Below are 14,320 nucleotides of genomic sequence, written 5' to 3'. Positions count from 1 at the left end.
TACCGTACACACCCATGAGACTGAACAGCGGACGCCAATGACCTCGGAACCACAGATCGCCCTCCGGTAAAAACCAAAACCTTAATCTCTCTCTCTCTCTCCTGCCTTTGACGTTGCCATGTTTGTTGTTCTGGCGGAGGCGGCCGAGGGCGTAGCGTCGATGGTGTTTGCGGAGTGGTCCAAGCTGATAAGAATACAAATCTCTGCCTTGGGCTCGCTTGCAGCTCTGTTTGTCGGGGCACGTTGGCACGGCGGCACTTTTGGCAAAAAAAACGAGCTCACCAAATATCACAGTTGGGTACCGTCGATAATCATATCAGCGGTTTTGGAGATAAAGCCTCAATTTTCCTGTAAGCCGTATTCTTTTGTCATAAGCCGAAGATGTAGCTATTTTTGTTTATTGAGACTCAGGCACTGGAACAGAGTACGTCCCCGACACGCCGCACAAACGCCGGTTGTTGCCATTCAAATGAACCCCCCCCGGACTCCTCCCACGAAAACGGACAGAAAGGCAGCGAGCGAGAGAGAGAGAGAGAGAGAGAGAGAGAGAGAGATTCCTGTTGTTTTTTGTCACGGGCGGGAGAGGCATGAAGTTATTGCCTTCCCTGCAGGGGCGCCGCGCCGCCGCTCAGCGTGAGACGTCATGAATATTCAATCAGACGCTCGCGGAGGACGCCGCCAAACGCCGGCGTCGGGGCCGCGGCGGCGATCACATCTTTGCACTGTCGGAAAAAAAACCCCACCCGGGCTTGTTTACAAAACAGCGGGCGGGGCAAAACAGCGCGTGAGGAGTCGCGGGGTGGGGAGGGGGGCGAGGGGGGTTTGCCGCGGGGGAGGCCGACGGGCCGGGCTGAAGTAGATTGGTTGGTACAGGGCTGAGGCGCCAGACATGGAGAGTCGCCTCGCGCTTCAGCTCGACCGCCCCGGTGTTCATCAGGGCCGCCCTAAACCCTAAACCCCGACTTCCTGTTACAAAGCCTGGCCACCTCCCCTAAACCTACAACCAAAACGTACGCACTTCATTTATTCAGTTAATAATGCAGGACATACAGTATACACACCTTTAATTCCTGTAGAGGGGACCCGGCACGTTGTGGCCGGCGCGTCTTCCCCAACGGTAACCCCCGACAAACCACAACCCGTCTAGCCACCCTCCCGTACCCTCCCAGTGACCACAACCAAACCAAAAAAAAACGAAGGCCAACCCATCCCTGAGCTTTTACTCTACTTACCTCCTGCCTGACGGAGGGGGAGCAATGCACTGCAGCCTGTGGTCCTGTCCCATTTGGGGCCCTTTGCCAAAAAGAAAACCCCACCTACCACACCTTACCCCTGAACCCCAAACGCCCCCGCCAGCTCCACCACCTGCACCGCCCCCGCCGCATCCAATCTCCGTCGTTATGTAATAGGACGAGGAGAGCAAGGGAGCGACGGCAGTGCCGCCGCGACAAAGGGGTAAGTATTTCCACTAACCTGACAAGGCTGGCAACCAAAGCAAAACAAACACACCCTCCCCCAAATAAATAAATAAATAAATAAATTGATGGCATGATTAGAACCCCCCCCCGCCCATCCCCTCTGAACAACATGACACGGTGGTACAGTCGTTGCTGGCAGGTCACTTTCCTCCAGCTCGACACCACTAACCGCCGCCCGCCCCGCCCCAGGTTCCAGCCTGTCGTCTCACATTATGGAGCTGGAAAGCCCTCGCGCCGCAGAGAGAGGGAGGAAAAAAAGAACAAGAAGAAGAAGAAGAGACGAGCGCGCGTGACGAGCGGGAGAGGGAGCAGAAGTACGCCACCCCCACCCACCCCCACCCGGATCTGTGCCCCCACACCTTTAATCCGAGGGAGAAACCGCACCGGACGGCGAGCGGCGCCGTGGCCCGCCTCGCCCCCCCAGACGCAGCCCGGGCCCGTGCACGGCGGCCGCCCGGACCGCCCCCGCGTTCCGCTGATACGTTTTAGGTGATTACACCCGGGAAAACAAAAACGCTTTTATTTTTTCCGTCTCCTCCGGCCAAATATAGGTCTGGATGTATTCACCGAGCGCAAACATCATTTAGCCCGGGAATCTCTGTGCACGGGCGCGCTGTGGACGCAGGAGAAGGAATTTCTTGGAGGGAGATTAGGATTGTTCATCTTTGAAAACACATCTCTCTCTCTCTCTCTCTTCCTCTCCATCCCTCTCTCTCAGAAAGAGCAGGGCAGAAAACCAGCACCTCGGGCCCAGCCCATTAAAACAAAGAGATTAAATGACCTGTGAATGTGACTTTCCCCATTTTGCCACGAGCTCTGGCTCAGCTTGGGGGACTGCTGCCCCCTTCTGGAGGCTGACGGAACCACAGCCCGGCGCAGACCCGGGGTCTAAAGTCAGCCTCAACGTTCCTCTGATTTCGAACAAACAGGAAAAAAAAAATGTTTTGCTCTGGCCTCTGACAAAACAGTGCATTGGGTAGTTCAAAATTGGCCAATTCCACAAAAAATGATGATCGCTGTGGAAGGGTTACCGTCACATCCACACGGTTAAAAAACATTTCTGATTCAAGATCTGCTTCTTTTTACAGATTCACTTTTTTTTTTTTTTTTAACAATAATCGAAACCTTGAATTTCACCTCCTGAATGTGAGACGCAAAACAGCAACATGCAAATGCGACCGTCGCCCTCCTGCCGGCGCGAGGACCCGGCGTCGGCTCGGGGCCAAACGTCGCGCGGCCCGAGCAGATGGTGTGAAACGCTGGGGGCCCGAACTGCTGACCTTGGCTAGCCAACCACTAGCATGAAGAGTGTGTGTGTGTGTGTGTGTAGGTATGTATGTGTGTTTGTATGTGTATGTGTGTGTGTGTGTGTGTGTGTGTGTGTGTGTGTCCTTGACTTCCAGCGACCAGCACCACCCGCTCTGACCTTGTTTTGGTTGTGATGGAAAGGTGACTTGGTGCGAGGCGTGGCGGGGGGTTTGCAGGGGCCACGCCATGACGTGCGCTCACCGCAGGGACGACGCGTTTGGACTCTGTGTGTAGAGAACACACAGTGTACGTCAGGAAAGGAGTCAGTCAGTGCGTCTCCCCAGATCCAGCTCCCTCATCACTTTCCGTCCAAAAGTGGGCAGGTTTACCGGTCGCCGTGGTGACGTTAATCCCAGCGCTTTCGGACCCGCCGATCAGATCCGGGTCCGGGTGTTTACGCGCCACCATGAACGGAACGATCGAGGAGAAATCCGGGCGTGTCACAGCCGGGGAGGGGTGTTTACGTAACAGCCGCGGCACTCAGACCATGGCCGTAACAATTCCATTACAATCAAATCACACAATCCCACTGTTGTTACTGCTGGACAGCGGCGTAAGTACCGACGGTGCCACCGGTGCCGCTACACTGCGGCCCAGCGGTCGCTAGGGGCCCATCCCATCGGCCAGCGAGGGGTCACCAGCGATGGGTCACCAGTGAGGGGTCACCAGTGAGGGGTCACCAGCGATGGGGCGCCCCCCTGCCCTGTTCCTCCAAATAAATAAAAACATGGTGTTTTTTTTTTTTATTTCAGATGGAGGTTGTTTTATTTTTCTCAGTTTCTTTTTGAACGAAACAGAAGAAGAAAAGAAACGCTCGCGCTGTGGTCGCGGCGTGGAGCCAAGCAGCTCTGGGGAAATGAAATGTGCTGCAGCCTGTGAATATTTGATACGGAAAATATTGGTAAATATTTGCACTGGGGCCTGTCACCATCGTGTTACGCCGCTGATACTGGATGCCGTATTTTGACTTTTGTTGTCACCGTTATCGCGGCCCTTTTTATTTATTTTTTTAACGCCGCTCCGTAAGACGAGACGTTATGAATTTAGCTTTAATTCTGCCGATACCGTAGCAAAGGCGCCGCCGTCCAGGATGAGAAACGGCCGACAAAGCCTTCGCCGCGGCTTTTAAATCAACCAATCGTCCTCGGGTGATCAGAGGCTCCCGAATGTCCGTCGACGCCTAATTGGGACATTTCGTCCTCGGAGAAAACCGAACCCGACCGCACCCCAAGGGCCACCGGCGACATGGGCGGCAAGACGACATGGGACAGAACAGCCGCCGCGTCCAAGGAGCTCACTCTTACCGCGAGGGCGTCCGACCACCACCCTTCCCGCTCACACTCCGCCGGATAAGAGACGTTGGCGCGATTCCCTCGCAAGCCGTAGTGGAAGTGGGAACTCAAAACCTTCCATGAACCAGACGTCTTGTCCGCCCGCCACACGGGATTCACCGCCTCTCGCCGCCGGTGGTGCGGGGCGGGCAAATCGTCTTTCGGGGGGGACAGACGGAGAGGTGAAAGTCACCCCGGCGGCCAACCTCCCGCAGCCCTGCTCATCAGCCCGTAGCCGCGGTCCAACCTGCCCGCGCCGCGCCCCCCACCCGGGGCTTCTGGAAAGACATTCTGTCTCACCGCTCTCCGGCTGACACCCCGATATGAGCTGGAAAGAGACTGTGCCGGAGCAAAAACGTCTCCAACGCATCTCAAAATACAGAAATAACGGGGGCCCGCGGTTGTGTTGCGGAGAACAAACATCGCATGGCCGCACTTGTTCACCGGATTTATCCTTTTCCGGCAGGGCAGCGGCTCCGTGTTCATCAGAGCGACGTTCGCTCTGGAAGTGAGAGCTACCTGCCTCGGACTTCAGCTCCGTCCTCGGTGAGTATTTTGGGTTTGCGGTTCGCTCTCCCTGGTCATTTCAACGGCTGGCTCGATTCGTACAAAGCGCTCGAGACGCTCCCGCGTCGCCGGCTTTCAGTCGGGGCCGCTATGAGCAATGCGGTAGCCGCTGTGCAAAAAAGCGCCGGCGGCAAATAAAAGCTTTGGAAAGGCGGCTCGGAGACGGACTCCGTTGAAAAAGACTTGTTCCGCTCCCCTCTGACAGGGCAGTAACGACTACTGAACGTAAGTATTCCCAACAGTCCGCCGCACGGGATGCCCCTCCGCCGGATTCTAATAATCACCATTGAAATCAGAGTTACCGCAAGAGCAGGGGAAATGAAAAGCAGGACAAAATGACGGGATGTTGACGACCCGCAGACCCCTTTTCCCGCCGCGGCGGAGGGGGAATTGCCGTTTCCTTTGATCACCAAATTGCCCTGGTGAAAATCCCCTCTGTTCTCGAATTATCCGCACCGGCGAAGTGGAAACCGCGTTTTGTTTTTTGTTTTTTTTCTGCCCCGGCCGAAAAGAAAAAAGGAAAAAAATAAATAAAAAAAGCTCCGAAAGGGAGAGAGCGGGGCGGCCGAGGAGAGGGGGCGGAAACAAAGAAAAAGGTGTGAAGACGAAGGCCGGGAAGAAAACAACAAGACAGGAACACGGTCGGAGAGGAAGAGGGATTGAGACTGACGGGCAGGGAAAGCTAACAAGGTCTTTTAGGGGGAGGACAGAAAAGGGGAAAACAAAGGAAATAACGGCACCGTCCGCTTCCTCCAGGAATCAGAGGCGGGCGGTGGCGGCACGGCGATGCAAGGTGAGGGTGGTTCCACGCTGCCTCGGGCGGAGTCCAGCTGCTGCTTTTCCCCCCAAAGGCGACGTGTCCAGACACGGGCTGGCCAGGTTCACTGGGAACTCCCAGCTGGACACGGTACACCCCACCCGCGGTACACTCCACCCGCGGTACACCGCCCCAAAGCTGGGAATGGGCGCGACCCTGTGTAGACTCTGTGGCACATTTCGGGTTTCTCCTCAAGACTAGTGACTGCTGGGAAATGGATGGATGGGTGGATGAATCGATGAGTGGATAGATGGATGGATGGATGAGTGGATGGATGGATGAGTAGATGGATAGATGAGTGGATGGATGGGTGGATAGATGGATGAGTAGATGGGTGGATGAATGGATGGATGGATGGATGAGTGGATGAGTAGATGAGTGGATGGATGCCCCGCTTGACACCCATCGATTCGATTGGATTGGATTAGATTCCTCGTCCTCGCTCTGCTGTGAGCTGTGGCAATGTCTCAACTTCCACCTAAAACACACAGACACAGACAACGGAGACGAGCTGTTGCGTTGCAAGGTCAAAACCGCAAGGCTGCACTGCCGCATCCCATTCATTGTCTCCAGCAGAACAGCAGCTGTGTTCACCACAACAAGTTTCACTCCGGAAGCGAGACGCGGTGGAAGGTTCGACTCTTCTCTTGAGATCCGGTTCTTGACGAGTCATTCGGTGAAAAGGGTGGTTCCGTCCCCCCCCCCCCCGACTCCCGGTTGGTTCGGTGCAGTCAGCCGGCGAGGGGAGGCCTCACGGAGAACGATGAAACGGAGTCGGGAGGGTCGGCTCGGCTCCGAGTCGTGAAAGGAATTCTCCCGGGAATCATTTAAGTCTGTCAAAAATGCTCATTTTGGTGGAACGCAGGGTGCAAATCAATCACATCCAGAATGAATCACGGCAAATTGGGTGACATGTTTTCCGCCTTGGACTGATTATTTTCGAGGATCCACTTGGTTTTTTTGGGGGTTTTTTTTGGAGTAACTCTGGACTCGCGACTCATTTAAAAGAGCTGCTCGCTACGAACGACTCGTTTGTGAGTCACCAGCTGTTAGGGCCAGGTTTGTGACGTTCATGACGTCGGGGGTTTAACAGGATGTGACGTAGTGCAGGGGGTCAGAAGTGTGACAGGGCAAAATAAAATTGATCTTATATTTACCTCTAATAAACGACAATTCCTGGAGTAGAGAAAACTGCCCATGAAGCCGCATTTCTGTTTTTAATTATTATTATATAATTATTTCTGTTATTAATATTCGACCCTAACCCGGTGCTTTGCACGGCTGTGCTGTTGGCGAGACGTGAAAATCATCAGAATTTCCTTCCTCAGGGTCAAAAGTAAGATTACAGCCGACTTGCGTTCCTCACGATGTTTTCCCATCGCTCTACTCATTTTCAAAACCCCGTTTGGTTCCTGCATATTGGATGAATATCACAAGGCTGAGGCGGACCCCAACCACCGGCAATTCGCTCACCAGCTGGTTAAACGGCGCAAAAACCCTCGATCCGGCGCTTCACCACGGTTACGGTCGACGCGCCCGCGGATCGGGATCACCTGTCCAAGGTCAGCGTGCCGTTAAGTCAGAATGTGAAACGTTTTGGGTAGAAGCAGGTTCTGAACGAACGGGGACTACACCAGGATGTTGCCGCGCCTCGGAGGACGCCAGGAGGAGGAGGAGGAGGAGAAGAAGAGCCGACGTCACGGAAACCACGTTTTAAAGCATCAACAAGTGATCTCGATCATGTCGCCGAACCGGCAGCGGGAGGCGGCACGGCGGGGGGCGCGCGGGTGAACGCCGCTTCCCAGAATGCAAATGGCTGGGCGGACCCTTCCATTTGCATTCTGGGAATTGTTGTCCCCTGGTTCACGTGCGCGACCTGAAAAGGGCCACTTTCTTCAAACTGTCATTGTTATAAATCAATAAATGCAGAAAATGGGAATGTTTAGAAGTTACAGATTACTAGACGGACATGCTACTATAGTGAGCATGAACTTAGAATTAAAAACACACACACATATATATATATATATATATATATATATATATATATATATATATATATATATATATATATATATATATATATATATAAATAAAGGATCACCTTGAATTATGTATTTTCCAATATTTTCATAAATCAATGATTCAAATATTATTTCAGAAAAACACATTGAACGTCCTCTCATTGGAGGAGTGCAGCACCACCCAGATGTCCCTCTTCAAAGCACTGATTGCGCTGCTACATGTGTATTCTGTGCAAAAGTCTGGAAATGTTCCCGAAAACCTCCAAGGCTGAGTCCTCACAACTCCTGTTTCCAAGACTTTTCGTCTGTAATAAGTCATAGCCTCCAAAATATGTGCTTGGTTCCCACACACGACTTGTTTTGGAGGTTTTGGGTCTACACTTTCATACGGCGCGAAGAAAAACAAAAACATCAAATTTGGAGGTGTGACCCTAAAGTCAGCGGAGGGGGGGGGGTCACATATGTCATAACACTGTGGGGACGACTCACCAGAGCCTCGTCCTCAGACAGAACCCAGCCCTGGACCCCATCCTGGACTCTGTCCCGCTCCCGGTCCTGAACGCCGTCCCGCTCCCGCACCAGCGCCACCTTGGCCCGGACCTCGTCCAGCGTCACGCTGCGGCGTCGAGAGGAGACGCGGGTGGAGGTGAGCGCCCGGGGAAACACAAGAGGAAAGCAGACAAAGGGAGGGCGAGATAGAAACAGAGGGGGAGAGAAAGGGGGAAGATGGCGGAGAGGAAGGAGGTGAATAAACAACGAGCCGAAGGAAGTGAACGCGTGAACAATACGATTTCAACAAATCCCATCATTCAATCAACGCATCGACTCCCCTCGGCGCCTTTCAAATTAGGAATTTAAGTAGAATTCAAGGTTTTTTTTGTTGTTATTTTTGTTATCTCCTACAACTATTTGGGTATTTTTTTTTTGAACCACGCATTAAAAATAAATGACAGTTAAATCTAATTTTAAAAAGTATTTCTATTTGGCTATTTTTTTTTTAATTTTTAAATTTTACTTTTTATGAATTTAGATGTAAATAAAGTTGAATTAAAATGAAATTACGTTCCAATCGCATTACATCTAAATTGCATTACATTTCGATTCAAGCTCAATTTAATTAGACTCAAAATCAGATCTAATTTAAATCAAGCTTGGCTTTCAAGCACCCTTATCCTGACGACAGCTCACATTTTGAGATTTTAAATTGAAAAGATATCACGAAAGTGCGACACTTTCTTCCGCTATTTTCAGTTTTTGGACAATTTGATACGATATGATTTGAGTAAAATGTGTGTGTGTGTGTCTGTCTGAGTGTATGTGTGTCTCTGTCTGTGTGTGTGTGTGTGTGTGTGTGTGTGTGTGTGTGTCCGTCCGTATGTCTGTATGTGTGTGCTTCCCAAAACCCTTGGTGGAACTCTATTTATAGGACTGGGAGGCCGCACTGGGACCAGATCACGTTGGACTGCGACCAGATCGTCCTGGACGGGGACCAGTCATTCCTGGACAGGGACCAGTCATACCTGGACTGGGACCAGTTCTTCCTGGACTGGGACCAAACTGGCAACCCGCCGGCAGAGGGGATTCTGGATTCTGTTGAGGTCAAGGCTCATGCTGGTGATTCTTTATGCACATTTATTTTTTATTTGCATATTTTTGTTCTTTATTTGACTGTTTTTGTTTCATTTTCTGGCTATTTTTGTTAATTATTTCTGACAATTTATGTTAATTTTTTGGGGCTCTTTTTTTCCATTGTGCTGTTTTCGTTTCTTATTTGGCAGTTTGTTTAAGTTATTTATTTGCAAGTTTTGTTTATATTGGCTGCTGGTTATTGTTATATTTTGTAATTAAGTTTTTTTTTTTTTTTTTTTAGTATTATAGTTTAGTATCATAGTTTTTTGGGAAAATATATTTGTATATTTTAATCTTTTTTCCGTTTTTTCCGTCTGTACAGAAACGCACCATCCTCACCACGACAAAATGTTCGTCAAGCAAAAAAAAGATTTGGGTCGAACGGGAAGCTTCGGTTTCTACACCAGATTCTACAAACGCCGCCACCGTCGCTAAAGTGAAAGAGTCGCAACTCTGCCCCCCTGCCGTACTTCCTCTCTTCCGACTTCCTGTCAGCGGGCGGAGGAAGAGGAAGACACTCGTTTCTCCGTCCATTTTGTCGGGAACGGGGCCGAAAGCAACGACTTTGGACTTTGGACTGAATCAGCCGCGGAGTCGATGCGACGGGAAGCAGCAGCTCTGCAGATATTTCAGCTGAGTCATGAACAGGGGAGGGCGGAGGGAGGGGCGGAGGGAGAGGACATGGAGGGGAGGCTGGGAAATGGATGGTCCACGGCCAGGCTCAGAAATGCATTAGCGGATATAAAAAAAAAATTAAAAAAAAAAACGCCGCAGCAGCACTTCCTCTCTGGGCGGCGGCCATGTGTTTTATAGCACGCAGGGTGGGTGCGGGTGGGTGCGGGTGGGTGCGGTGGGGTTGAGCAAAGCTAAGTACAGTAGCATAAAAATGATCTAAAATAGACAAATGTAAAAAAAGACCAAATTATATAAAAATAATAATAATAATAAATATGCGAATAAACATTAAAAATTAGCAAAAAAAACAACAACAATATAGCCAAATAAAAAACGAACAAACAAAACAAAGCGAAATATATTAAAAACAAAAATAGTCAAATAAAACACAAAAATAGTAAAAATAAAACAAACAAAAAGAAAATAGACAAAGAAACAATAAAAAGAAGGAAAAACATTTTGGGATAGCCAAATAAAAAACAATAATATAAAACAATATACATAAATAAGTAAATAGCCAAGACAAACAAAGGAGTGCCAAATAAACAACAAAAACAGGCAAAAAGAGATTCAACAGAAAACAAAAACAGACAAACAATTCCGTTATTTACCTGCCGTCGTTGTTGCCATCCAAAACCTGGAAGACATGAGTGGCCGTTCCGTTCCTCCCTCTGGGATCTAAGATGAGATAAGATAAACCTTCATTAGCCCCACGACGGGGAATTTAACAAAATGCCCTTCTATCTGGGAGGAGGAGCAGGAAGACGTGTTGGAACTTGAGGAAATCGCGTTCCCAAGGAGACGCTGAAGACATCACCAAAGACTGAGAGAACTGGTCGAAAAATAGAAACAAAAGAAATCCTACGTCCGTACGCGAACGCAGACGCGACGGCTCGCCCTACGTTCCTGTGGCGGTCGTACACCCCGACTGCCACCAGGCAACAGACGCGAACAACCACAGTAATCACAAACAAACAAGGAGAGAGAAAATTTCGGGCGGGGGGGGTGGGGGGGGAAATAAATGACCGGAGAAAAAGAATAGGATGAATAGGATGATGGACGGGGAGTTAAATAAGTAAAGATAAACGAACACATTCCGACGATAAAATTCCACTGCCGTGGCGAGGGGAAGAGATGTTTTCAACATAAGCGATAAAATAATCACATTTAAAAGAGCAAGAAAAAAAAAAAAAACATCGCCCCCCAAGCTGCGACCCACGGTAATGCAACACGAGTTTGCGTCACGTTGAGAATATTTCCAGGCGACAACTTTAATTTAATTTCACAACTGACTAACTTACTAACTAACGGGGAGGCAGGGCAGGGCAGAGGGCAGAAGATAGGTTCAAACTCTAATAACGCCCGTGGGGAAATTTGGGCGTCACAACAAAGAAGTCAAGGAAGGGAGAAGTAAGGTGGAGATTACAAAATCTAATAATAATAATGTATAATGTATGTATAATAATCATGTTAAATACTTATTACAGGTTCCTGAATCTGCGCTCTGTGATTATATGTCGGGACGTTTGGAGTGGACCGAGGGACTCTCTCCTACCGCGGTTTCTTTATTTAATCGCTCCCCTTTAGCTGGGACGGGGGCCGCGTCCGGCTCGGGTTGGGAGGAGTGCGAGTTCCAGTTCAAATTGGCGTTTTAAGGAAAACCCGCCGCGTCAGCACCGCCTCATCCCCGCTGTGCCCTGCCCGGCCAGAGAGCGCTGCGGCCTGGTAGAGAGCGGAGGAAGCACCGCCGCTCTTTCTTTACGATTGGCAGTTTGTGTCACATGTTTGAACTGATATATTTACGGGGGTTCACAAAGGTAATCGAACTTACGTAATTTCAGTGGGGACTTCTTCCCTTGGATTACATTTTTGATAGGTTACATTCACGTAAAATATGAAAAAGGTTGGCGTAATTCTGTGACTAACTACAATTTCACGGCTTCTATTTTTCCCGACGCCTTCCTGGATCTTGAACGCATCACTCACTTGCACAGTCCAGTGGACTCGACGTCGTGACGAGTTTCAGTGGATTCGTGTTTTTTCGTGTTTTTTTCTTGAGTCCGGCAAAGTAATGGGGACCAAAGCGATAAAATATCAATCGAACTTATCTACTGACACCTACCAGGTAAGAAAGTACATACAATATACACATAAACGCATACTTTGTAATGTCGAACTACTACAGAGCAATAGAGTCTACACCGCACACTGAAGATTCTGAGAAAATTTCTTGAACAATTTCAATAGGTAATAGCTAATAAATATAGCTGCAGGCAGCAATACACAGGGTCAATTTAGTTGTGTTTGGTACGTATTACAGCTTCCCAAAATTGTAGTTACCAAGCCTTCATTTCCTGCATTCTGGTGAATTTTAGTGCATGTGAATCACAAACTAACGAGCCAACAACTGCTTAGTACAATGACTGTTATAAACCTCAAATAAAACCGAAGGTACGTATCATTAAGAAGGGAGACGAAAAAAGGGATAATATTTAACCAATATTTTTTTAATAATGAATAACTAATGTACTTTCAAAATAAAACATTAGGTTTCGGCATCGGTTCATCAGGAGTGGGTGCAGGGTCAGGAACAGACTGGGACTAAAAAGAAAAAAATGGCCCTGAACTATTTTTACCCAGACCAGCCCACCACAACCAGCCTATGGATACTCCACCACCCCCGCCCCATCCACTCACATACAAACACACCGGCCCTTGATACCACCACTTATAAGCATAATGGATGGATGCTCGAGGCGACTGTAACACTAAAACAAAGATACTTTAAGAGCATGTGGTGGGGCAAGATTTGTTGCCGGCAGGCCACCACCGTGAGGATACCATGACAGATTCCGGCAGTCAGTGTTTCACGGATGTCTATATTTGAACAGGCTGTATCATCTGTTTCAACACAGGAAATATGTCAGATAAAGATAAATTAGAATAAGATATTATAAAATAAGATAAACGATTGCTAAAGAGATCAATTATATTCTAAAATGGCCTGACAGATTTGTTGATACCCCTTAGAAAAGATTATAAATAGCTGGATTATAGTGATATTTCAAACTGTTTTCTTTAATTGGTATCACACGTCTTCAATCTTATAATCAGTCATTCAACCAATTTAAAAGGGGAAAAGTAGTCACTCTGCTAATTGGTATCATCATGTGCACCACACTGAACATGGACCAGAGAAAGCAAAGGAGAAAGTTGTCTGCGGAAATCAGAAAGAAAATTATAGACAAACATGTTAAAGGTTAAGGCTATGAGACCATCTCCAAGCAGCTTGATGTTGGACAGAAGGATAGCGCGTGTAAAATAAAATATTCTGTTGAATCAAAAATCAAAAGCAAAGTCTGGTTTCTATTAAATATGGAATAAACAATGATGGATGCCAATTACTTTTGTGAGTTTGAAGTCATTTCAGAGAAAATTGTGGGTTCTTCTTTTTTTGTCGAAGGGTACCAATAAATTTGTCCAGGCTATTTTAAAATATGATTGATCTCTTTAGCAATAATTGATCTCTTTTCACACTTTCTTTGCTTTACTCTATGACATAGCAAAGGCATGCAGGTATACATGAGAATATTGCTTTTAATTTCATCACTTTTCAGGAGGAATGAAGCATTGTTTCAATGATCTGTATATGTACCAACAAATTTGTCCATGTCTGTATATTTATGTATGTACGTGTATAAACATATATTACTTTTTTCTTTGATTAATTTTATTACTATTAAGACTATCAAGCTTTTTTATGCTTATTGTCTGTACATAAATGCCTCAATCCCCACCACGACTTACTCCTTGTAATTGACAAAAAATACAAAGTTGTATTATATATATTTTATTTTTTATATTTTTTATTAAAAAAAAAACCTTAAAACGTGACGTTCTTCTCCACTAAACGCAGCACCTGCCACTCGGTGTTCGATTCCCTCGATAAATGGCTTCGTTCTGACCTTCCTCCTGAAGAAAAAGTAGAAGAGGAGAAGTGGAAGGAGAAAAAAGAGAAAGAAAGTGGAAAAAGGAGAGAGAGGGGGAGGTTCGCCGGTGGCTCATACAGACGCTCTGTTTACTAATGGACGCCATCAGTCATCCTCCCCGCGTTGCCGTGGCGATACGGGCGGGGGAGAGAGAGAGAGGAAAATGGAAGGCATCAACGGAGGAGTGGAGGGCGGCAGAGCGGAACACAAAGACACCTGGTGATAACTGACGATTTAAAAAGAAAAACAACCTTTGTTTCTTTGTTGTATGCACTAGTATGTAGTATAGAAACACTATGCACTAGTATGTAGTATACAGACACTATGCTCTAGTACGTAGTATACAAACATAATGCACTAGTATGTAGTATAGAAACACTATGTACTAGTATGTAGTATACAAACACTATGCAGTAGTATGTAGTATACAGACACTATGCTCTAGTACGTAGTATACAAACATAATGCACTAGTATGTAGTATAGAAACACTATGCACTAGT

General features: G+C 47.8%; 1 protein-coding gene across 1 annotated transcript in view; it reads right to left on the bottom strand.

Annotated features, from left to right (window-relative positions):
- The window catches only part of LOC307247520 (glucosidase 2 subunit beta-like), a 226,374-nt gene that overhangs the window by 190,191 nt on the left and 21,863 nt on the right, over positions 1–14,320 (bottom strand). The window contains exons 7-8 of the mRNA XM_080023681.1: positions 10,441–10,507; positions 8,015–8,141 (exon numbers count right to left, since the gene is read on the bottom strand). Coding sequence (XP_079879807.1) covers positions 8,015–8,141; positions 10,441–10,507 — 194 coding nt within the window. The remainder of the gene's footprint in view (positions 1–8,014; positions 8,142–10,440; positions 10,508–14,320) is intronic.

The sequence above is a fragment of the Zeus faber genome, assembly GCF_960531495.2.
Source record: "Zeus faber genome assembly, chromosome: 22".
Lineage (NCBI taxonomy): Eukaryota > Metazoa > Chordata > Actinopteri > Zeiformes > Zeidae > Zeus > Zeus faber.
The sequence above is the reverse complement of the archived record's forward strand: the minus strand, read 5'-3'. Positions and strand labels throughout refer to the sequence as shown.